At 40.7% G+C, this 26,330-nt stretch overlaps 1 protein-coding gene across 1 annotated transcript in view; it reads left to right on the top strand.

The window, feature by feature from the left end:
• The window catches only part of LOC132775790 (sodium- and chloride-dependent GABA transporter 1-like), a 78,522-nt gene that overhangs the window by 37,025 nt on the left and 15,167 nt on the right, over positions 1 to 26,330 (top strand). Inside the window, exons 5-14 of the mRNA XM_060776749.2 lie at positions 1,550 to 1,659; positions 3,551 to 3,683; positions 5,122 to 5,256; positions 6,351 to 6,454; positions 9,727 to 9,851; positions 10,812 to 10,924; positions 19,594 to 19,725; positions 20,494 to 20,596; positions 21,195 to 21,295; positions 23,274 to 23,441. Coding sequence (XP_060632732.2) covers positions 1,550 to 1,659; positions 3,551 to 3,683; positions 5,122 to 5,256; positions 6,351 to 6,454; positions 9,727 to 9,851; positions 10,812 to 10,924; positions 19,594 to 19,725; positions 20,494 to 20,596; positions 21,195 to 21,295; positions 23,274 to 23,441 — 1,224 coding nt within the window. The remainder of the gene's footprint in view (positions 1 to 1,549; positions 1,660 to 3,550; positions 3,684 to 5,121; positions 5,257 to 6,350; positions 6,455 to 9,726; positions 9,852 to 10,811; positions 10,925 to 19,593; positions 19,726 to 20,493; positions 20,597 to 21,194; positions 21,296 to 23,273; positions 23,442 to 26,330) is intronic.

Raw genomic sequence — 26,330 nt, 5'->3', positions numbered from 1 at the left:
TCTCTCTCTGTCTTTCTTTCCCAGTGATAAATAGACTCAAAAGCATCTGTGCCTACTGCACCCATGGGAATCTATTTCATTTAGGCGCATACAGCTGCTGGGAGGCTGGAAATGTACTGTGCTTGGGTTATGTTTTGTTTTGAGTTTTTTCATTCAACTGTGTTCTTAAACATCGTGCCAAAATGTTTCCATTGTTAAGCCACTCCCGAGCCATATGTTGACAATCCCCAGGGTTACCTGAAACACCTGCAGCTTCTATTGTTGTGTTACTTAAAACACAGCATTGTCATTTAGGTAGAGAGATTTTCAGTGTAACAACTTTGGAAGATGCATGTATAGAAGTTTAGCTCAGGATTTTGCCCTCAACTAACCTCGATTTTACAATGGAACAAAAGCTTTTACTTTCCATGAGAATCTCTCCGACCTTTGTAAGGTTGTCTTTCTTTCTTTCTTTCTTTCTTTCTTTCTTTCTTTCTTTCTTTCTTTCTTTCTTTCTGCTGCTTTGTTTGGAATTATGTTGTTGATGAACTGGGTTCAGTCTCATTTGGAAACTCTGCATATTTTTTTGTGAAAATCCTGCATCAGGAATCAGATATAGCCATTTCTTTCTTGCTGAAAAGCAGAGGGATCAGCAGGAAGCCATCCTACTCTTTTCCTTCAGCTGAATGAACTGTGACAGGCATCTCCAGGGGTCCCTGGGATGTCCTTGCAGGTAACATCCTTCCATCGCATCCAGCTACAGGAAAACAGCTGGATGTTTCCTCACTGATTCCTCTGTTCTCTGATACTATACACACACAAAATAGATGTGCTGGGAAGCTTTGCTGCTTATAAGATAGGGTTTCAGAGAGACTTTGGTCATTGCATGCTCAGAACAGAATTGCTACCCTCACAACAACAACAAAAGTGATTAGCAATGGTGTATGTTGGACTTCTGAGATTATAATTCATTAACAGGATGCCAGTATATATTGCAAAAGAGATCTTTTGCAGTAGGGAAGACATCTAGGTCCTGTAGATATCAAAAGTCACCATACAAATCACAACAACAATTACAGAGCTATTTAGGAAAAGAAGCATAGAGGAAGAAATGCTATTTCTTACCCACAGCAGCAGCTCTCCAGAGTATCTGGCTGGATTCATATCCTAACCGTAACTCAAGGTCCCTGTGTTCACTTCTGGTGATCTCTAATCCAAACAGTAATGAAGCCCAGTTCTGTCCAGTTTCTAAACTCAAGCAATATTGGTGTGGTACAATGGGATTTATTTAAATGCCAGCCATGTAAGACAAGACTAGGGCTTGGAAAAGTTGCATTTTTGGATTACCATTTTTATAATGGAGGGATTTGGGCAGTTACAGTTCAAAAAGTAACTTTCTTTAAACTCTGGCTTTTCCTGTGAGTTTTGATTTTTAAGCATGGCCCACAAAGTTGCAGGAATCCTTGACACAGAGTGATCAATCCTGTGATAATGATAGAACTGCTATATCTCTGACAGCTGGCTGAGAAATTCAAGTTGAACTCTACTATCAATACCTTTTCTCCTTTAGACCCTGCCCTGGCAGAGTTGTGGAAATGCTTGGAATACAGACAGATGCTTCTCTAACTACTCCTTGAATGACACCACCAACCTGACCAGCGCTGTGACCGAGTTCTGGGAGTACGTCTCCAGCCTAAGTCAGGTTTTGCCATGATTGGGCTCATCTCATCAGTACGGAGGCTTGTCTGGGTGGGAATGGGGAGGGTATAGAGGGTGTGTGTGTGTGTATGATAAAGTTCCCCCCTGACATGAAGTCTAGTAGTGACTGACTCTGGGGGGGTGGGTGGTGCTAATCTCCATTTCTAAACTGAAGAGCCAGCATTGCTCGTAAATGCCTGTAAGGCCATGTGGCTGCCATGACTGCATGGAGTGCCAATACCTTCCCACTGGAGTGGGACCTATTGATCTACTCACATTTGCAGGTTTTCGAACTGCTAGGTTGGCAGAAGCTGGAGCTAACAGTGGGAGCTCACCCTACTCCCCAGATTTGAACCACCAACCTTTCAGTCAGCAAGTTTAGCAGCTCAGTTTAACCCGCTGTGCCACCAGGGGGCCAGTGTGTATATATGTGTGTGTGTGTGTGTGTGTGTGTACATACACGCGCACACAACTGCTGTCACTATGAGTTCACCCCAGGATAACATCAACATCTGACATACAGGGGTGCTCAAGTAGACAATCCAGGATCCTTCATATTGCATAATAATAGTGCTGTGTTCCTGATTCAACATCCATGGCAACATCTTATGAAATCCTGGGGAATTTTGTTTGGTGGGCTCTAGGGCTTTATGTATGGGAATTCTAAGTACCTTCACTTAAACTGTAAATCCCAGAGTGCTATAATTTTCTGATGACAAAGGACCCAAAGCTCCCAACAGTGTTTCAATACCTTGGAGCAATGTTTGGAAATACACCGATCCTCCATATTTGCATGTTTAACTTTTGTGGATTTGATTAATGTGGTCTCTAGGTCCTCTAGTGTGAAGTTGACCACAGAGTTGTCTAGGACTTCAGTGGATGTTACCCAGAGAGTTACACTGGAAGACCTAGAAATGTATTCTCTCACAATAAAAAAGGGGGGCTTTGTTTTTATTTGTAGCGTTTCCACTTTCTCAGGGTTTTGCTCACCATACATGTGAAGGACTGAATTTCATTCTTCTACTCTAAACCTCAAAATCTTCCAGCCAGTATGGCCACATTCTTTTTTTCCCTCCTGTTTTCTTGATTATAAGTGAGCTTTCCTGGCAGCCTTGGGCATCCCACTGATATTTAACTCAGTTGTGTTGTTGTAGGTTTTTTTCGGGCTATATGGCCATGGTCTTGAGGCATTCTCTCCTGATGTTTCACCTGCATCTATGGCAAGCATCCTCAGAGGTAGTGACCTCACTACCTCTGAGGATGCTTGCCATAGATGCAGGTGAAATGTCAGGAAAGAATGCCTCAAGACCATGGCCATATAGCCCGAAAAAACCTACAACAACTCAGTGATTCCGGCCATGAAAACGTTCGACAATAACTCAGTTGTATTTCTAGACCACAGAGATCTCTGGATGATGTATTTTTCGATCATGAGTTGCATTTCTTGCACTGAGTTCCCTGAATGATGTGCAATCCATTGAAGATGTAGAAGAGGAGGAAGAGATAAAAACAACACATGGAATAATTATGATAAATTTAGCAGCAAAGAACAACAATAGTTAAAAATTAAGATAAAGATACAGCCTGGTTTCTTATCACTAGCTGAGTTCAACTGGAAGAGATCTGGTAAAACAAAGGATTCCCCATCCCCTCATTCAAATTATTTTTGAATTTATATATAAGACTCTAGCAAATTTGTGTATTTCCTTGTTTTTCATCATGTTATAGGACTACCTGAATTATATCCTGCTCTTATATTTTGTCTTCTTTCCACACTTTTTGTCTTCTTCCCACACTCTATCAATAATCTGTTGCTGTACAATGCAATTGCCAGACTCTTAGCTGATATGATTCTCCTCCCTCTCCTTTGCAGGAGGAACATGCACCAAATTTCTGGAGGCTTGGGAGAGCCAGGAAATATTCGTTGGCCATTGGCTGGGACACTTGCATTAGCCTGGATCCTGGTCTATTTCTCCATATGGAAGGGAGTTGAGTGGACTGGAAAGGTACTTCCAATTAACTATTGCCTTTCACAGATGTACCTTTTCTTCAGTGTTGAAATGCCTTCTAGACTCAGTGTTTTGCTTGAGATCCTATAAATAGAGCTTCAACATTGCATAGCAACATTTCCTAACTTTCACATAAGAACAAAAAGTATCATATATCACCCTCTAATCTGAATATGATAGCAGTTGTTAATCAACAGTGACCTCTAAACCTGCTAAGGTCTTTGTGACACAGAATTATAAGCTGTTGCTGTTGAGATACTGCTCACTATCAACACTTGTGGCTTGGTTTGATGCTTCATTGGTTACATTCAACAGACCAGAAATACATTTGGCAGACATTGACCTTTTGAAATTTTTGCAGATTTTGAAATGGTCACATATGGGTAGAGATGTTAAAATGCAAAAATGAGGTCTCATAATCTCATAATGAGGTTGTGAGGTCTCCTAATCTCTGAGGATGCTTGCCATAGATGTAGGCAAAACATCAGGAGAGAATGCTTTTAGAACATGGCCATATATCCCAAAAAACCTACAACAACCCAGCGATTCCAGCCATGAAAGCCTTCAACAATACATTGAACTTTCATATTTATGAAACAGAGTTTCAGAGTGCTAGGTATCTGCTGCCAGATACATCCAGCTACATTCCAGATACTATCAAATATTGACTGCTGCTGTGTGCTATCTTTTATAGGTTTTCAAATATTGGTCGACATACTTATTTATTTACTATATTTATATCCTGCGTTTCTTGATCTCAAAGGGGACTCAAGGTGGCTTACAGCATAAGCAATAATTCAGTGCCTTAAAAACAATATACAATTACATAAACATTTCAGTTAAAAACAAGGTTAGAAAACATTAAAAGATTTTAAACATTGCAATTACTACTATAAACCACAATCCACAATCATAGTCTAAGCCATTCCAGTAGTCATTGCACATAGTTCCAAATCCATTTATTCCACTGTAGCATTCTCCAAAGGCCTGATCCCAAAGCCAGGTTTGCACTCTCTTTCTGAAGGTCAGGAGGGAAGGGGCTTTTCTAATATTGCTGGGGAGGGAGTTCCACAACCAAGGGGCCACCACTGAGAAGGCCCTGTCTCTTGTTCCCACTAATCACACCTGCGAAGGAGGTGGGACTGAGAGCAGGGCCTCTCTGGATGATCTTAATCTCTGAGATGGTTCGTAGGGTAAACTATTAGTGGCATACACATATAAACTGGGTGCTGTGAAGGCTGTGTGCATTTCCTTTCTCCACAGTGTCCAAAGCCTCCTCCTCCCACATCATACCACATATCCACATTTCAAATAAAATGACTAGAAAATATTCATCAAAATTATTTATAAGGAAGGATTTTGATAGCTCTTTGGATGGAAACCCCATTTCAGTTTCACTTGATAATTTCTCTGTCTCTCTCCTTCTCTCCTCCAGGTTGTGTACTTCTCAGCTACTTATCCTTACTTCATGCTGTTTATTCTGTTCTTTCGTGGAGTCACCTTGCCAGGAGCCAAGGAGGGAATCCTCTTTTACATCACACCGGATTTCAGCAAGCTCTCTCAATCCGAGGTTTATATTTCCATCCGATTCCCGTGGAACTAATTACTGCTATGTACAACAACTGCCAATTGTCCCAGCATGTTCTTGCAACTCAAGATGGAGAAGGAAATTGAATAATTTAAATCAGAGCTTCCAGAATAATGGTTTCTAGATGTCCTGGTGTGCTATTCAGGGCTGTTCCTGGCAGTGTGTTGGTCTCATAGTTTGGAAGAGTTGCTTTTTTGGACAAGAGCTCAGAGAATCCCCCCAGCCAACATGCCCAGAGATCATGTTGGGTGGGAATTTTGGGAATAAACATTCAAAAAAGTAGTTTCTTAGTTTTAGATTTTGCCTGTCCATTTTTCTATATGGCAGTGGCTTTTTCTACCGGCAGTAGTATAGATTTAATTTATGTACGTACGTACATATGATCCTTTTCTATGTGAACTGTGCCTAGAGCAGCTTCTGAGAGCTATTAACTATCCCAAAGGAACAGACTGAAATTCCAGGATGGTTAGATTTGTCCCCAGGATCTGAGCTACTTTGTCTCTGCCTTAGAGGTTATAACATCCTAACCACCAACTGTTTCATTTTCACAACTCCATTTTCATTTCTGTTGCTGCAAATTGCATTGAAAGGGCAACTCATGCAGGGAAGAGGAGGCAGACAAAATCTCTGGCAAAAACAAACTGCTGCAGCCTTTCTGAGCTTCCATATTAATATAGTTTGTAATCTTGAGCACACTCTAATGTTGCCTGGCCACATATGGTTTTCATCTGTTAAAGTTATTCCTGGAGTAAGAACCATCATTTGTCTACAGATCTTTTGAGTGAGGTGGATGGGTCATTGAGAGGCATGAGAGACTTAGAAAAGGTCCTGGGGAAGGCCAGCAACTTATGGGTCAAATGATTCTCACCCCAGGTTTGGAGAAATAATTAGCAGTTGTTATTATTATATCAAGAGAGCTAATGTATTGGCGATTGATCGGTTTGTGGTATCACACAATGGTCAACATCAGCAACTCTAAACAGGATATGGCAGGCAGTCTATAAGCACATAGATATCTATGAGATGAGAGATCACGTCTAGCCTTTACAATTTTAAGCACTTTTCTTTCTTTACAGGTCTGGATGGATGCAGCCACACAGATCTTTTTCTCCTACGGTTTAGGGCTTGGCTCTCTGATTGCCCTAGGAAGCTACAACACCTTTCATAACAATGTCTACAGGTTTGTGGGAGCTAACTGTTGTTCATGCTGTTGAGAGATGATAGGAGCTATAGTCCACACAGCTAGAGGGTCCTAGACTGGGGAAGGTTTGTTTAGAAGAAGGCTGAATTTGAAAAAAAGAAAAGAAAAAAATCCCATCAGACACTATGCCAATCACCACTTTCACCCTTTCCAAGATTTCCTTAAATTATCAACAGTGCATATCTAAGCAAACTTCTTTAATACAGGTTGAGTATCCTTTATCTGAAATGTCTGGGACCAGGCGTGTTCCATAGTTTGGATTTTGGGGGGGTATTTGGCGGGAAAGGCTGAGTGTCCCTTATCGCAAATGTTTGAGGTCGGAAAATGATTTGTATTTTTATATGAATGTATTGGGGTGTGTGTACATGTGTGTGTGTGTGCATCTATACCAGAAAATATTTTGGAGATAGGACCCAAGTCTAAATTTGAAATGTTTCATATATGCCTTGTACATATAACCTGAAAGTAATTTTATGAAATATTTTAAATACCATCTTTCACCTCATAATAGTTGTCATCACATAATAGTCACACACCCCTTTTGGGGAAGGCATAAATGGAGTTTTGTCATTCCCCACATAATAGTTGCACACTTAATTTACTCACCTGGGTGAGTGAACTAAGGGTTCAGCTACTATTTTGGCACTATGGGGCTTGACTCACCTCCCAGACAAGTCAAGCCCCACAGCACCAAAAGGGAAAGAAGGCAAGTGGGGTAGGAGAGAGTGAATTCAGTCCCCTACCCGCCTGCTTTTTCTTTTGATTAGGTGGGGTTGTGTCAAGCCCCACAGCACCTGAGAAAGAGAGCAGGCAAGTGTTGGAGTAAATTTGCAGCACCTGCCCTCACAGCTACACCTTCATAGAGACTGCCATTATGCAGTAAAAAAAGCCACTCAAATGGGACTTTTTTCACCATGTAATAGTCCCCATCGCATAATAGTCACACTCCCATTTTCCCCTAAAAATGGGAGGGGGGAGTGCTACTATTATGTGATGAAATATAGAAACAAAATTAGTGTACCTTGAACTATCAGAAAGCAAAAGTGTCACTATGCAGACACCCATGTGGGTAATTTCAGAGTATTTTGGATTTTGGGGTTCTAATTAAGCAATGCTTAACCTGTATATAGTAAATTTGATGTCAAATATCCATAACATGACTGGAACTTCTGCATTCCATTCAATATTATAGAAATAGCATTTTGCATGTGGTACCATTTTGCATGCAGTTTCACATGTACATGAAAATGCAAATATTTGAGCCCATGTGGCTGCAAATATAGATTCAGTTTGCAGTGTTGTCATCCAATTCAGGAGCTCCATAGCACACTCCAAGTGTAATTTCACATCTGACGATTTCCACTGCAGAACCCCAAAATAGGAGCTTGACTTTTTCTTCTTCTTGGTTCACTCCTTTTGCTGTGAAGTCTTTCTCGGGGCCACTGAGCATCTAATGTTCCTTCCGAATTGGATTTTCACTGCCTTTCTCTATCATAGTTATCCCTTGAGAACTTTAAAGAGGTTTTAAGCATTCACAGGGAAAACCTCTTAAACCTTTTTTTGCTTTCAATCCATTAACGAGAAACCAGGCCTTGCTTATCAACCTTGAGCTGAATTTATGATACTCCATCCAACCATGGAGAAACAATGTGTGGTAGCAATTGAGCTATTGCATGAACTTTTGAAACTGACTTTTATCTTTCTTCTCGCTTCCCCATCTCACCTTTTGTTTTCTCTGCAACTTCATTGAACTCTTTTGTTCTTCGCTCCCATATGCTTATCTCAAAGTGAATATTTGGCCAAAAATGCAATTCATTTTTACTATATTTTTAGCAACAACCTTTGAGTAAATGGAAGGGCAGCTTCCATATGAAGCAAGGCTAACATACAGTTTTTAAAAGTTACTTTCAGGGAATACGACTTTCTAAATATTTCAACCAAGCCTGATCAGTGGCAATGTTTAGGAGACCAATTTAAACCACCAGCTGCAGAAAATCTTGCCAATCAAAAGGTCGACATTTCAAGCCCGGGTTGGGGTGAGCTCCCAACCGTAATCCCAGCTTGTGTTCACCTAGCAGTTTGAAAACAGTAGTGTGAGCAGATAAATAGGTACCACTGGGGAGGTAATAAAAGGCACCCATGTGGACATGCTGATGATGCCAGAGATGGAGAAAGATGGGAAGCCTTTACCTCTGTTTATGTACTGTCTGTCTTTGTTAATTGTATAACAGCATTGAATGTTTGCCGTACATGTGTACTGTAATCCACCCTGAGTCCCCTTGGGGAGATAGGGTGGAATACCAAGTATATTATATAATTATTAATGTTGGCTGTGGGATTCTGAGAGTTTTGGTCTGAAAACCCCACACATCTTAAGATTCTATTCTTTACTAGCTAAAATGCTCGGTGCATTTCAGCCAGTGGATAATTTTTCCCTTGTAGAGTCTTCAGGAAGGTCCCAAGTCTATCCACAAGGCAAGGTTAACTGGAGTTTTTAGCAAACAGAGACTGCCTCCCAGCATCTTGAGATTTATGTTCCCTTTTTTCCAGTGTATTTTCTTGGATGCCCCCCAGCGTTTTGCCCCTTTTGCTCTTCAGTGCTGTCATCCCTGTTTAAACACGCAAACACCCAGATACATATGCACATATACACTCACACAGTTGTGTATTTGCCTGCATCTTCTCTGCTGTGTAAGGAGAAGCAGGTCATAACATTTTAGTTCTGTTTGCACACTGCAAAGAGAGAGAGAGAGAGAATGATGGAGGACCAGCAGAAACACAGCTGTTGCTTTGAATGTCTGCTGGTGCCAAACGTCTGGGAAGGTGAATATTGAAATTTGCTTGTCTTGCTGCATGGGTGATTCCTTATTCCTCCTCCTAGAATACTTTTCTCCAACAAGCATGGAAAACAATAGCCTGCTCTGCATTACCCCCACCCTCCTCTTCTTTTCTGTGAGCACAGCTGCTAAAGAAGGGAGACCCATCTTTACAGCTACGTTCCTCATTCTTCTTCCTTTTTCTGTGGTAGGGCCTTTGAGTGTAGGCTTGGCAACCCCATTGGGGCATGGAGTCTGGCATGAAGCAGCTCTTATTGGCTGGTAATCCATGAGCCATGCTCTTTCTAGACCAGCCCTGCTTTTCTCCTTGATCCAAAACATTGAAATTTTGTGTTTAGATCTGGAAATTGCTTTGTGAGCATATAAGAAAGTTTTCTTCTGTCAGTCAAATCAATCAAATATCTTCTTTTCCAGAGACTCCATCATTGTTTGTTGTATAAATTCCTCAACAAGCATCTTTGCAGGATTTGTTATTTTCTCCATTATTGGTTTCATGTCTCACATCACCAAGAAGTCCATAGCTGAACTGGCATCTTCAGGTATAGTAATCTCATTGGGAAGTGTGATGTGGCTCAGTAAAGGAGGACTGCCCACAGGTGTTCACTAGTATTATGGAGATATCATCATGCATAATAGAAGTTAAACTTCAAGAGTTACCCTAAACCAGCTTAAGCAGCTGAAGGGGGAAAGGAAAAGGCTTGAGCCCAGGAATTGTGGGAGTTGAAGTCCAAAACACTTGGAGAGCCCAAGTTTGCCCATGCCTTCCCTAAACAATGGGTCACAGTCTCAAAAAATGCCATCAAAGAAAGAAAAAGTGTGCATTAAAAATCTTGATTCTTTGTTATCTTCAATGAATACTTCTTGTTGTATGCCTTTGAGTTGTTTCCAACTTCTGGCAAAACTATCATAGGGTTTTCTTGGTAACATTTGTTCGGGGGTGGAAGTGGTTGAGTAGGTTTCCATAGTTAAGCAGGGATTTGAACCTTGGTCTGAAGAGTCATAGACCAGAACTCAAAGCACTACACCATACTGGCTCTCTTTCAATGAACTCTTCATATGCTCAGAAGTAGTATAATATCCAGGTTAGTTAAATGTGTTCCTCAGCAGAACCCTGAAATTCCAACCCCTTCAAGACAATGCATATTTCTTTGGTTATAGACACAAAACTTGTTCAATGGCACAACTTTACCACATGAACTTTAAGATAGGGGTTTAAATTATCTTGCACTGAGAAAGGTTTAATAAGTCAATTTCTTAATTAACAATAAGATAGCCTACCAATTTCATCCATTCCAAGAATCATGGGCTTCATACCTACATACATTTCCCTGGAGAGTAGGTCCCATTCATCTGAGTAGACCTGCCTAAGATTTCCTTGTTACTGTTTTTCCACGGTGTCCTGTAGTGTGATAAGGATTTTAGTCATCCTGTGCTTAATGTCTGAATAAAGCTGGAAAATTAATGAAATGTAATAGCTCAATGTATTTTGATGGCTGCAGGTCCAGGACTGGCCTTTCTTGCCTATCCGCAGGTTGTCACACAGCTGCCAATGTCGCCTCTCTGGTCAATTCTCTTCTTTTCCATGCTCATGATGCTTGGTCTTGACAGCCAGGTAAGATGATTTTTTAAAAAATAGGAGTACATAAATAGCAGCAAAAACCACTCTTGGGTGTATAGTGGTGCTTTCACAAGTGAGGTAAATGGCAGCAATAACCTGTACAACAAGATTGGAGAAGCTCAGGTTCTGGGGTCTTCTTAGGGAATTCATGTGATTCTCTGGGCTTCCCTCTAGAGCAGTGGTTCTCAGCCTGTGGGTCCCCAGATGTTTTGGCCTCCAGCTCCCAGAAATCCTAACATCTGGTAAACTGGCTGGGATTGCTGGGAGTTGTAGACCAAAACACCTGGGCACCCACAAATTGAGAACCACTACTCTAGGGACCCTTTTTTATGGTATTTTTGTTTCTGTACAAATACCCATTCTAAAAGGCTGAAATAAAAATTGTTGTTGTTGTTGTTGTTGTTGTTGTTGTTGTTATTTATACCCTGCTTTATCTCTCTTGAAGGAGACTCAAAGCAGTTAGAAGACTCAAAGCCTCTCATAGTGCTTACTTTCCAGCCAGAAAAGATTTTTGCTAAATTATGCTCGTGGTTTTGTTCCCGCCATTTTAACTTTAGTCCCATCCTTACTAGGGTATGGCCCACAAAAACTTTTCTAAATAACAACAACAACACCACACTTTATTTATATTCAGCTTTATCTCCCCAAGGGACACATTGCAGATTACAAATGCATATATGACAAATATTCAATGCCATTATACAGTTGACAAAGACAGACAGTACATAAACAGAGGCAAGGTTTCCCTCTTTTCATTTCTGGCAGCCCCTGGCGATGCAATGGGTTAAACCCTTGTGTTGCCAAGACTGAAGATGGACAGGTCGGAGGTTCAAATCTGGGGAGAGTGTAGATGAGCTACCAGCTGTGCTCAACTCGACAATGGGGAGGTGCTGTTGTTTCATTTTCCATGGACTCCTTTCTTGGTCAGATTTTTTCCAGCATGTTTTTCAGAGCACTTTTTACCTCCCTGCCAAAGCAGTACCTATTTATCTACTTTCATTGTTATTTTCAAACTACTAGGAGCTCACCTTGACCCTGGCTTGAACTGCCAACCTTCTGGTTGGCAGGATCTTCTATAATAGGCGGTTTAAACTGCTGTGCTAGCCCAGCCCTTTTAAATGGATTGAGTCCCTGGCCCAACAAGTGAAAAGTAGAACCTAGTGCTTGTGTTTTGGATTGCAGTTACTCTAATTAATTCTTATTCTTCTTCCTCTGTTCCCTCACTTCCCCAAAACACCAGCAGGGCACAGCTACTGGGTGTGCCCAGTCCTCATTGGGTTAAAACCTTTTGAAGTTATGTCTCATGTGCAGTCATCTAGGTGACAACTTGCTTCTTTTCTTTTCTTGTACATATTTAGCCCTTCTGGGTCTAGATAATCACATATTGAGGTGGTCAGGAAAATCTAAAAGTAATAGTTGTGTGCCCAAATATATCCAGCTGTGTAGTTGATCCTGCATATGTCATATACATCTGATAAAAACCACACTCTCAGTATAGGATCAGGTTTTTTGTGGGATTCTGAGAGTTGTAGTCTCTAAAAGTAATGTTTCCAGCCTCTTCAAGAGAATTGGTTGTCCTCCTGATCATACTCTGTGATTGCTTCGAGAAGATAAAATTAGTAATTTCTGAAAATAAAATGGCTCCTTCCATCACAACTTGAACTTCATCATCATTGCCTTTCTAGTAGTATTGGAAATAGTTATATTATTCAGTCATATAGGTTAAAGGTAAAGGTTTTCCCCTGGCATGAAGTCCAGTCATGTCCAACTCTGAGGGTTGGTGCTCATCTCCATTTCTAAGCTGAAGAGTCAGTGTTGTCCATAGACACCTCCTATGCCATATGACTGGCATGACTGCATGGAGCACCGTTACCTTCCTGCTGGAGCGGTACCTATTGATCTATTCACATTTGCATGTTTTCAAACTGCTAGATTGGCAGAGGCTGGGGCTGTCAGTGGAAGCTCATGTTGCTCCCTGGAATTGAACCTATGACCTTTTGATCAACAACCTCAGCAGCCCAGCACTTTAACCCACTGCGCCACCGAGGGTTCCTATATATATATATTTACTTTGCTTATATACCGCTATATCTCAAGCCCGAAGGCGACTCACAGCGGTATATCTTAAATCAGCTAATTTAACTATTTTTTCTAAGCTTTGATAGGCATTTGAAGGATTCCTTTTTTAAATTCAGGTATTTTCGGTGGTAAGCAGGGTAATAAAATTGCAGGGATATTGATGTCTGTAAATATATTTACAGCTATGTGTTGACTCACTTCTCCCCCTTTTGCAATCACTTTCAACATAATATGAATGTCAGGTTTCTCTATAGTGATGGAGAAAACTCCAGTTATGAGCCTTTTGAATAGAAGAATAGGCACCCAGTAACAAATTCTTGCAAAATGCCCTTGAGGTGGTTGCTGCTCACTAGATATTGGTTTCAGTCCAGTGTTTTTTGGCACTCAAGTGCCTTTGGCACTTGTTGCCAGTCCTGAGTCCACAGGCAAAGCAGTGGTTTATTTATGCCCTTATTATAGTGCAGACAAAACAAGGACTGAAGAGAACCACACAGCCATGAAGAAAAAGGCTGACACAGCTTCTCAAACCATCTTATTCCCACTACTGAACCTTATAGGTAGGATCTCACAGTTTAATCAAAACTTGTTTTCCTCAAAGTGAAGCCTTGTGCTTTCTTGATTAATATTGTAAACAAATAATATAAAATCAGAGCAAATCCCCCAGGCATGTATGCACCTGAAATATAAATGTCAAGATGAGTCTCCCTCCTTGCTCTGGACAGGAACTCATTTTGGCTTTATTTTAATGAGAGACTGGAATTGATCGCTAGAGATGGAGGCACAAAATTGATGCCTGTGATCAATCTTATCACCTGAAGCTACTTCTTCATATCGTTCGTTCCATGGTATTGCTGGCATGGTATAAATTGCTAATAAATGAGCCATAAATCCCCACCAAACATATTATAAAAGAAACAAAACAACATAACCACATTTCAGGGTTGATCTGCGCATGAAGCAGAACTAAGCAATGGATTTGACCGAGGTAAAAAAATAAACTAAAGCAATACTTTTAATGCCCAAATGTGGAGGAAATATCACTCCCACCAACAATTTAGTTGTACGAATTGCCTTTTAGGATCTCTATCCTAACAAAGAAGCTTACAAGAAATACTATCAATTTCAGATTATTGAAACACCAAAATAAAAATATGAAATATAGTAAAGGTTTCCCCTGACATTAAATCTAGTCATGTCCTACTATGGAGATTGGTGATCATCTCCATTTCTTATGCTGAAGAGCCAGCGTTGTCCATAGACGTCTCCAAGGTCATGTGGCCAGCATGACTGCATAGAGTGCTGTTCCCTTCTCACAGAAGCGGTACCTATTGATCTACACACATTGGCATGTTTCCAAACTGCTAGGGTGGCAGAAGCTGGGGCTAACAGCAGAAGCTCACCCCTCTCCCCGGATTTGAACCACCAACCTTTCAGTCAGCAAGTTCAGCAGCTCAGCATTTTAAACCACTTCGTCACCAGGGTGACCTAATTAAATATACAACCATACAAAATGGAATTAGCAGAAAAAGTATTCATAAAACCAAACCTAATCTATATAAATAAAAATGTAATGTTTGTTTGTGGGATTAACATAACTCAAAAACCACTGGGCGAATTGACACCAAATTTGGACACAAGACACCTAACAACCCAATGTATGTCCTTCACTCAAAAAAATTGATTTTGCCATTTGGGAGTTGTAGTTGCTGGTATTTATATTTCACCTACAATCAAAGAACATTCTGAACCCCACCAATGATGGAATTGAATCAAACTTGGCACACAGTTCTCCCATGACCAACAGAAAATACTGGAAGGGTTTGGTGGGCAGTGTTCACCTACATCCAAAGATGACTGTGGACTCAAACAATGATGGATCTGGACCAAACTCTACAAGAATACTCAATATGCCCAAATGTGAACACTGGTGGAGTTTGGGGAAAATAGAATCTTGACATTTGGGAGTTGTAGTTGCTGGGATTTATAGTTCACCTACAGTCAAAGAGCATTCTGAACCCCACCAACGATAGAATTGGGCCAAACCTCCCATACAGAACCCCCATGTGGGCCACAGCAACGCGTGGCAGGGGACGGCTAGTATCATCTAAATTTACACCTGAAAAGAAAAGGTAGTTAAGGATTCTCCTAATATCTTTTTGTACAAAGTATTTTGACAGAACAGGACAACCCAAATGCTTCTTTTTTTGGCTTTATTATTCAGCTGGCAGTGGTTTCTTTTCAGGAATGGGTGGAGAAGTGAGTTTGAATAATACAAGCCAGAAGGAAAATACATAATATCCTTTGTGTGTGTGGCTCAGCTCTTACTGAATCAATGACAAATTGATTTGGCTTCAAATGTAGTTTTCATCCCAACCTTTTAAGACGAGATAGGGCCCTTCACTTTAGTGCAAGATCCACTTGTTTCATCATGTCAGCTATTTATATAATATATTTCTATAATTAAAATACATCAGGAGATGCAATTGTGGCTCAATTGACCTAGTTCGTAATTTAGTCTTTTCAAACATGATGCAAATCCTAAATGAACAATTCCTTTCATTTATTCTTCTTTTTTATGCACCTAAATACCTTTTTAAAAGCATTTAATTTTACATGATTTACTGAAGAGTTGCTTTTCTCCCCCAAGGTGGCTGGGAGATACTTTTAAAGTGACAGCTCTCTAAACCCTCTCAGACACTTCTGAAATTAATTACTTTTACTGTTGCTTCTTAATCAACAGGCATACTGAAGTGCCCCACAGGGTTATGGTGCTCAAGAGAGCTTTGAAAAGTGACATCTGAGAGCTGTCTGCAGTTGCCCCATCAATTATACTCTTAGCATTATATATACAACAAAGACGCACCACTCCACAGAATCTGGGATTTGTTCTCCTGACAAGCTGCTCATTAATCAGACAATGGGGAGAAACAAGAATCATGGCAAATATTATCTTTTTCAACTAATGCAATGAATAAATACAGAAAATCCAACTAATGGCATCTGATGCGTGGATAACACAATCATTGTCAATGTCACTCCAAGACAAGGTCAAGGCTCCATATGTTGTTCGAATTCACCCCTTAGTAGCCCTAGCCAGTGTTAACAATGTTGTGGAATGAAGTCAACAACATCTGTGACAACAACATCTGGGGCACTGTGCCTTCATCCCAGTTTAATGAGATGTGAACAGGATGTAGCTTCCTCCTAACACACCCACTTCCTCCTTTTTCTCTTTTCATCCCGAAGAGCTGGGAAGACAGGTTCAAAGCCCACAATCCCCTTGCTATTGAGCCACTGACAACCAGTGATTAACAATATATGGTTCATTTAAAGCAGTGGTTCTCAACCTGGGATCCCCAGATGTTTTTGGCCTTCAGCTCCCAGAAATCCTAACAGCTGGTAAACTGGCAGGGATTTCTGGGAGTTGTAGGCCAAAAACATCTGGGGACCCCAGGTTGAGAACCAGTGATTTAAAGCAAGGATGGGAAGCAAGCAGCCCCATGCCTATATTGGAGAGCTGTTGCTTCCAGCATCTCTTGACAGCCTAATAGACAATAATGAGCAAAGGCCAGCTGTATTTGGAGGACCAAAATTTGTATTTGGAGGACCAACATTCAAATTAACTTGTTTCAATTAATCATAGATAGTTTGTATGAAGTTGCAAGTTGTACTTAATCAAAAATGGAAGAAGCAGACATGCAAGATCATAAGATGAGCAGAGAGGCAAGAGAATATGAACCTAGAAAAAGATTCCCATAGTTCACCTCTGGCTAAGGACCTTATCAGATGCAGACTTTAAAAACAGTTTAAATACTGCTTCACAGGACCCATCTAACAATGTAAGCGTTCTTCCAGAAATTCTCCATGGGATTCCATCTTTTAAAATTTTTTGAAGTGTCTAGAAACTGAATTTTTTAGAGTCAGGAGCAATAATCTTCATAGCTCCAAATTCACACAGAAATGGCTAAATGCACTTATTTTAAGGTGGAATGAGAACTGTCTGATTCCCCCATTTTACATCATTGTAGTGAAGTCAAAGTGGGTGGTCTCTAAATGTGCCTCAATGCTCTTTTAATCATCATTATTCTCTTGCATGAAACTTTTAATGCAATTTTTAAAGATAATTTTCCCCGTGTCAGGAGCAATTTGAGAAACTGCTTTTGGTGTGAGAGAACTGGCCCTCTGCAAGGACATTGCGCAGGGTGTTTGATGGACGTTTTGATGTTTTACTGTCCTTGTAGGAGACTTCTCTCATGTCCCCACATGGGGAGCCGGAGCTGACAGAGGGAGCTCAACCCACTCTCCCCACATTCGAACCACTGACCTATCGATCAGCAGTCTTGCCGGCACAAGGGTTTAACCCACTGCCCACCAGGGGCAGTTTATTCTTCAGGAATTGCACAATATTGATATATTACTAATTCGCTGTAACTATTTCCCTTTTTTTTTTAGACCTGGATTCTCCAAATTTTAACATATTGTGTTAATTATTCCTGTCACTTTTTATATTACAAATAATTAAAAATACCAGGGATATGAAATTCCAAGTTTACACCTTATTTAATTAAAAGAAAGAAAGGCAGCATTACGGGCGGAGAATACACTGGCCCATGTGATAGCTCAGAAAGTGGAGGATTTCTATAAAAATGGACAGAGTACATCATGTGATGGCAGCAAATGAAGTGTTAATATTTCTTTAAAAATAGAAAGACTCAAAATGGTAAGGTAAGAAGATTATCTCCCCTGCTTTGTGCTCCTAATGGGATGAGGTCCTAAGGCTGCCCATTTGCATAAACATTCTTCCTTTTGTCTGTCCTACAACATACATGGATTGATTGGTTTAACCTTAGCCTACATGAGTTGATGTAAACTTTTTTTGTTTTTTTGTGTTGTGTTGTGTTTTGTTTTGTTTTGTTTGTTTGTGTGCAAATTAAGATCTAGGGACCACATTGTCTCTTAGGGCCCATCCAGACAAGCCTTTAACCCATGACACCTCCAATAAAATCAGTCTAATTTGGGACAAAGCAGATAAACCCTGCTTTGTCCCGAATTAATTAGATACCTGGTAAGATCCAGATCTTTGATAAGATATTTCCAGGTGTGGGCCTCATGCAATCTCTGGCCCAATCCACAAAGCCCATTCGGGATTTTCCTGGAAAACCAAGAGGGTACCCACCCCCTCCCCAAAAACCCAAAATAAGCCCTTGAAAAGGAAAAGAACTTACTTGGCTGCCATTAAAGTACTGCTGGAGTCCTCCTGGCATGTAAAAATGACACGTCAGGAGATATGGGTGAGGAGAGATCCCTCCCCCCCTCCCCCCAAAATAAATCTCCTGGCATGTCATTCTATGCACCAGGAGGACTCTAGCTGTATTTTAATGGTGGCCAGGTAAGTTGTTTTTAATTTTAATGGCTTATTTTTGAGGGACTTAAACATGCACCAAAGCAGGTTTCTTAAACCCGCTTTGGCCTGCATTTAAGTGAAGTTTGGACGCATCCTAGGAAATGATATCTTAGAAATGCTGGCTGTTTGAAGGATGCTGAGTCTAAAGCTCAGATAAATTACTTTTTTTGGTATTTACTAGTTAACATGGCCAGTGGGTAAGGTAGCTGGGATATTCGTAGAGCTGTTGATCAAAAAATAATGTTCCCAGTTTTTGGTCAAGTATCAGATAACATAGCTAGAAAATGGAATCAGAAAGTAAACAACAGAAATACATTATGATTTCTAACTTCAGTTGTCAACAGAACTAAACAGAAAAATGGTCAGCTTCAGTTATATCATACTGAGCCTTATGTCAGTTAAAACTGGGAATGTGGTTTGCACATATAATTTAATTATAAGAGCAAGGCTCCCCTACTATGCCTTTTCTTCAACATAAATAAACACTGGTACACAAACATTACACTGAGGCACAACTGTTTTTTCAGCATTATGAAAACCATGCTTGAGATCTCTGAATCATAGCAACTATTGGCTGACATTAGAAATGCAGTGGCTTCATTTAACTATAATGCCAGCCATGTTTAGAGTGATAAATGTAGCCACTTTGTATGCTTGTATATGGCGGCAATTCTGTCCCTCTTTTCCAGAACTGAGCCAAATGTCACAAATTGTCATTTCATGTGAACCAGTAAATTGGGCTTTTGCACTTGTCCCAAAAGTGAGCACAAATTATAGTTTGGGGTGAGGAAGAAAGGAGAGTTTGTCTTACCCTCTGGTTGAGGAATGTGTGATCCTCTAAATGTTGCTGAACTCCATTACTACATCATTAACTATGTTGCCCAGGGCTGATGTGAGTTCCAGTTCACAATATCTGAAGGGCCATTCATTCACCATCCTGGCCTTATACAAGGGATGTCTCATTGTAATATGAAGAGAGATGGGGAAGTAAGATCACATGGTGTATCTGAAGGTCTTTGAAGACTCCTTCTTATCTGAAAGAAACCATTGTATAAATGTAAAGATCAATGTGAAAAGCTGGGGTGGGGGTGTTTACTATTCTAGTGTGTGGTGTTTGGGTGATGGGGATCTGCATTGAATATGAAAATTGTTAATGTATTTTGCAAATATTCACCTGAAGTTTTGCACAGTGGAAGGCTTCATCACAGCCTTGATGGATGAGTACCCACGCCTATTGAGAACAAGGAAGAAAATCTTCATTGCGATAGTGTGTTTCATTTCCTACCTCATTGGGTTCTCCAACATCACCCAGGTAAACCTGAGCTAATGAATAATTAATGCATGTCCTTCCCCCTTAGCTTGTGCTACTATTAACAATATAATAATACTCCTACAACAACATCTTATTTACCTTTTTTGTCCTGGTTTTTCCACTCCTGATATTTATTAGATTAGATGAGGATAATGATGATGATTTAGCATTACCCATGTACACTGTGCATTATAGATTTTGATAAGCATACATATGGAATTCATTAAAGATCATGGCTGGAATTCTGTTGAATGGTTATGAGATCATAAGATAGACTTACAATCTTGTAGTTGCTGCTATGGTTTCATGTTTACTGTAATGAGCAGCCACAAATCTCTCTCCCCCCCCTCCACACACACACACACACACACATAATCCTATCTCTGCAGCCTGGCAGCACCCTAAGTGAAATATTTCTGAAGTGCTGGGAATCAGGGCACTGGGAAATGATGTGTGTAACGCTCTCTGAGTCATGGGGCACCTTGAGACAAATAGTTGTGGTAGGAACTTAAATGTTTTCTCCAACTGTAATATCTAGCATCCCTCATGTTGGCTAGAACTGCTGGCAGTTGCAGTCAAACAGTATCTGGAGGGATGAATTTTGCTCACCATTCCCTGATCTAGATTGACCAGAGGTTTCAATCAGAATAAGACAGCTTCCTAGTTTCATTGGAGTAGATACGATCACAGTTTCAAAATCCCTCAGAATGGGACTTCTCCGTCTTCCTTTGCCTCACTGCATTAAGATTCCATCTTGTGTCCCCTCAGGGTGGCATCTATGTTTTCAAACTGTTTGATTATTACTCTGCCAGCGGCATGTGTCTCCTATTCCTTGTCTTCTTTGAGACGATCTCCATCTCCTGGTGTTATGGTATGTCTTGTTGCTTCTTAGCTCCCTTCTTGCAAACATCGGCAAGACCTGGAATGGGTCATGAGGACTTCTATTTTATTGTTGTTTATAACCACACAAAGTGGGTCATGCTTCAGAAAGGTTGTGACTGCAAAAAGGATACATCTCCATGGTGTGCTGTTGCACCACTACTCCCAGCATTCCTTGCCATTTTCTTTGCTGGCTGGATGGGCATTGCTAGATGGGCATTGCAGTCCAGTAACATCTTTACTCATAGTTGGAGTAAACAACAATAAGTGTTGACCTCTTTTGCTTGGCTAATGTAAGAAAGATCCAGAGCTTGGGAAAGTTTACAGTTTTGAACACAACTCCAGAGTACACCAGCTCATATGGTGATTCTGATGGGGCATTTTAGGCATTGTCATCAGAAAGATAAACTTTCTATGCCCTGAAAAAGTCAATTAACAATATGTCAACACATATAACTGGGAGGTAGCACTAGGGTCATCTAGACCAACCACCTGTCATAGCAGAAATCCATAGGTAAAATATCACTATGGTGAGATAATCCAAACATGGTTTTATGAGTAGAACATATGTTTCTCTGTCTTCATTTCAGGTGTCAACAGATTTTATAGCAACATTGAAGAGATGATTGGTTATAGGCCCTGTGGATGGTGGAAGATATGCTGGTCCTTTTTCACTCCACTTGTTTGCTTGGTAAGAACTTAAGGTGCCTTTCACCAATACATATTTATAGTGCTGATTCCACGTTGATAGCCATGGTTGCATCCAGTGTCTCTTTGACTAAGGATTCTCAAAACCTCTCCCTAAATTGCAAATCCCAGAATTCAACAAGATATTTCCATGACAATTAAAATGGATTTACAGTTTTATCATTGTAAAAGGGCTCAGAGACAAGCCATCTCAAGAATTGTCTTGCCTAGATCAAAGACCAAAGGGCTGTTGAGGTCAACATTTAATCCATCAAACAGTACTTGTTTTCGAGGGCAAATTAAACATCCTATTATTTATCTATTGTGTTTGTGTTTCTTTCCTTCTTTTGAAATAAATAGCAACCTGAAGGCAAACTGAATGTGGATCATAGTGTGGGATATATATATATATATATATATATATATATATATATATATATATAGCCCTTCTAATGGTCCCACATCTTTCACATCTAATAATCTAACACAGGGGCAAGGAGAGGCCTGATGACTGCTTATGGTTCAACAGATCTTCTTTTGGCAATCCTCTGCTTCTCTGGATTTTTGGGGAGCACAAAAAGTGTGAATTTCTTCTCCTGAAAGCATCCAGGAGTAACAACTCACTTTTAAAATAGGTTCCCGCTCTCTCCCATTTTATAACACAGAAAAAGATACCAATTTTTCAAAATTAGGAGTGGACTTACAGCCACTTTGTGATGGCCTGTGCAACCCCCAGAGGCAGAAAACTGGCACCCAGACAGTTCTCTCCCCTGACTTCTGGGGTTGCCACGTAAAATAATGGAAAGACTCCTGTCTTTATAGCTGTGTGTTGTTGTTTATCCATTCAATTGGTCCCGACTCTTCATGACCCCATGAACCAGCCCACATGAGAGCCCCTGTTGGCTGTCACCACCCCCAGCTCCTTCAAGCCAAGCCAGTCGCTTCAAGGATATCATCCATCCATCTTGCCCTTGGTCAGCCCCTCTTCTTTTTTCCTTCCACTTTCCCCAGCAACATTATTTTCCCCAGGCTTTCCTGTCTTCTCATTATGTGGCCAAATACTTCATCTTTGCCTCTAATATCCTTCCCTCCAGTGAGCAGTCGGGCTTTATTTCCTGGAGTATGAACTGGTTTGACCTTCTTGCAGTCCAAGGCACTCTCAAAATTTTCCTCCAACACCACAGTTCAAAAGTGTCTATCTTCCTCCACTCAGCCTTCCTTATGGTCAAGTTCTCATATCCATAGGTTACTATGAGGAATACCATTGCTTTAACTATGCAGATCTTCGTTGTCAGTGTGATGTCCCTACTCTTAAGTGTTCTATTGAGATTGGTCATTGCTTTCCTTGATGGCTGTGTAGTAGAGAGAAATTCAGCTGAGGATGCTTGCATGAAAAGCAAGACCTGCTGAAATTTTCTGTCCCTGATTTCACTTGTGACCCTACTGTTCTATTGACTCTAAATATGGAGGTTCTGTTTTCAGCTGACCCTCTATGAAATGGTTTAATGAACTGTGTGAATCATAGTGAAATAAAAATGAATGAGTGCTATATAGTCTCTCTATAGCAGTGGTTCTCAACCTGGGGTCCCCAGATGTTTTTGGCCTACAACTCCCTGAAATCCCAGCCAGTTTACCAGCTGTTAGGATTTCTGGGAGTTGAAGGCCAAAAACATCTGGGGACCCTAGGTTGAGAACCACTGCTCTATAGGGATGTTACTATATTCATTTGGATTGTACTAGCTTGAGTGTTGGACTACAATTCTGGAGAGCAGGGTTCAATTCCACACTCAGCCATGGAAATCTACTAAATGACTTTGAGTTAGTCACACATTCTCAGAAAACACTGTGACAGGGTCACCATCCATTAGAAATGAGTTGTAGCTAGACAACAACAGTTAATGGAGAACATAGGAAAACCATTTTATGCCTTCCAGCATATCCCTTTTCTCTATGATAACCTTTCTATTTTTCTTCTTCTCCAGGGGGTTTTCTTCTTCAGCGTTATTGAAATGACTCCCCTGAGTCTAGGGAAATATGTTTATCCATTTTGGGGACAAGGCATTGGATGGTCCATGGCCTTGTCCTCAATGGTCTTGATTCCAGGATACATGCTATACTTTTTCTTCACTGCAAAAGGAACAATCCGACAGGTAAGAAGAACTCTAAAGCCATTTCCATTTGCATTGAAGGAACAGTTCAAGGAAGCCCTGTCATTGTGGTAGCAGCTTAAAGGCTCACAAGTGTGAATGAAAGTCTGAATCCTTTGTGTTAATCTTTAGATTGTTGAATGTTGAGTCGATACTTAGGCAAATCTACTGGATTTAATGAGTCTATTCTTGTTGGATCTAACCATAGAATTCAGGCCTAAGAGCAGAAGGTTGTGTTTTTAGCAAACCTGTGTCCTGTTATATTAAGGACAATCTTTTATTTAAAAGTCCCAGTCTAATAAGAAGAGAGAGCAGGGGATGAATGCTACCTGGACATCACCCAGTAGACTTATAATCCACCTGGTCTTGCTCAAAATGTATGTCTATTTATTTGAATTGTGTCCAATTGTCTTCCACTTTCACGAGGGTAAGTAAAAGTGAAAAAACACTTTTTTAACCTAAGAGAACACCTCTTTAAGAATCTCTAGGTTTTTCAGAACAACTCCATGCTCAGTTTCCAGTAGAAGTTGACTATAGAGTCATATGGAAGGGCGCGGAGTTCCCTAAAGATAACATAATCAAATCAGCAAAAGTTAAATTCACAGATGTGGAGAGCTAATAATATTATTTTAATTTATTTACAGTATTTATATTCCACCCTTCTCACCCTGAAGGGAACTCAGGGCAGATCACAGAACATACATATGCAGCAAACGGTCAATGCTGTTTTATATACAAACAAGACAGACAATTGTACATAGACAGAGAGATATATTGGCTTTTCCCATCTTCGGCATCTTGGAGACTTTGTGCTCAGTTCCGGCCACAAGAGGTGGTGCCACTCCATCTCCCTGCCAAAGAGCTTTTGTTCGTAACTTCCTCCTTTGATCGAATTGCCAGCATTCCTTATGGGTGCCTCACAATACCTCCTCACTTTTAAGCGGTACCTATTTATCTACTCACATTTGCTTCTCACCCTGACCTGGCCTTTGAACTGGCAGCCTTTTTTACTGACAAGATTTACTGTAGCTAGTGGTTGCAGCTGCTATGCTAAAGTACGGCCCTAAAACATGATTAAAAGGAGTTAAAACATTTAAACATATTTAAAACATTATTTACAGTCAAAGATTAAAAATACAGCATGCCACTGCCCTGGGAAGTCGGACTTGGCCATGGTGTTCCATGATCTAATTACATCCAGGATAGATTACTGCAATGCACTCTGTGTGGGGTTGCCTTTGAAGACTGTTCTGAAACTTCAAATAGGTCAACGAGAGGCAACCAAGTTAATAACTGGGACGGCATACAGGGAGCATAAAACCCCCATGTTACATAAGCTCCACTGGCTGCCAGTTTGCTACCAGACACAATTCAAAGTGCTGGCTTTGGCCTATAAAGCCTTAAATGGCTTCGGCCCAGTTTACCTGTCTAAACGCATCTCCCTTGATGAACCACCACGAAGACTAAGATCTTCTGGGGTGGCCCTGCTATTGGTCCTGCCACTGTCTCAGGCACGTCTGGCTGGGATGAGAGACAGGGCCTTATCAGTGATTGCCCCCTGCTGTGGAACTCCCTTCCTGGTGAGACTAGATCAGCCCCCTCCCTCCTGTCCTTTGTGTGTATGTGTATGTGTGTGTGTGTGTGTGTGTGTGTGTGTGTGTATCCCGGCATAGAATATTTGCAGTGTATATGTTGTGCACCACCCTGAGTCCCCTTTGGGATGAGAAGGGCAGAATAGAAATGTTTTAGTAAATAAATAAATATGCACACTAGCTCCATAATTAAAATTCAAAGGCTGACCTGAATTAAAAAAAATCAAAACCAGCATGAAATCTTCCAGGCACAGACGGTAGCCAGTGGAGCTGTTTCAACAGGGGAGTCTCATGATACCTGTAACCAGCCTTGATCAACAGCGTGGGCTGCAGCATTTCATTTCCAAACAATTCCCAAAGACAAAGCGCATTGCAGCAGCCCAAAGAAAGACAGAGAGAACCTTTTCATTATAAAAAGGTTTGCAAAAGAAAAGCAGCAAACAGGATGAAAACACGACAATGCTTAAACAGAAGAAATAGCAGTGAAAGGGATTCAGGCAAGCGTGGATGTCAAATCCAGACCCTTCACTACAATGGATGAAATAAAATGCCAACAAATGAAGAGACAGTAGCTTCTGTGAACAAAATAGACCACCTTCCTAATGCTGCAAACCCTTAATACAGTTCCTCATGTTGTGGTGACCCCCGACCATAACATTATTTTGTTGCTACTTCATAACTGTAATTTTGCTACTGTTATGAATCGTAATGTAAATCTCTGATATGCAGGATGTATTTTCATCCACTGGACCAAATTTGGCACAAATACCCAGTACACTCAAATTTGAATACTGGTGGGGTTTGGGGTGGGGAGGATTGATTTTGTCATTTGGCACAAATTCCCAATACACTCAAATTTGAATACTGGTGGGGTTGAGTGGAGGGAGGATTGATTTTGTTATTTTGGAGTTATAATTGCTGGGATTTATAGTTCACCTACAATCAAAGAGCATTCTGAACTCCACCAACAAGGGAATTGCACCAAACATGGCACACAGAACTCCCATGACCAACAGAAAATACTGGAAGGGTTAGGTTGGCATTGACCTAGAGTTTGGGAGTTGTAGTTCACCTACATCCAGAGAGCACTGTGGACTCAAAGAATGATACATCTGGACCAAATGTGGCATGAATATTCTATATGGTTAAATGTTAACACTGGTGGAGTTTGGGGAAAATAGACCTAGGCAGTTGGGAGTTGTAGTTGCTGGGATTTATAGTTCACTTACAGTCAAAGAGTATTCTGAACCCCCACCAAGGATAGCATTGGGCCAAACTTCCCATACAGAACTGCCACGAT

Source organism: Anolis sagrei, chromosome 5 (genome assembly GCF_037176765.1).
Source record: "Anolis sagrei isolate rAnoSag1 chromosome 5, rAnoSag1.mat, whole genome shotgun sequence".
Taxonomy (NCBI): Eukaryota; Metazoa; Chordata; class Lepidosauria; order Squamata; family Dactyloidae; genus Anolis; species Anolis sagrei.
This window is presented reverse-complemented; position numbering and strand designations above follow the sequence as displayed.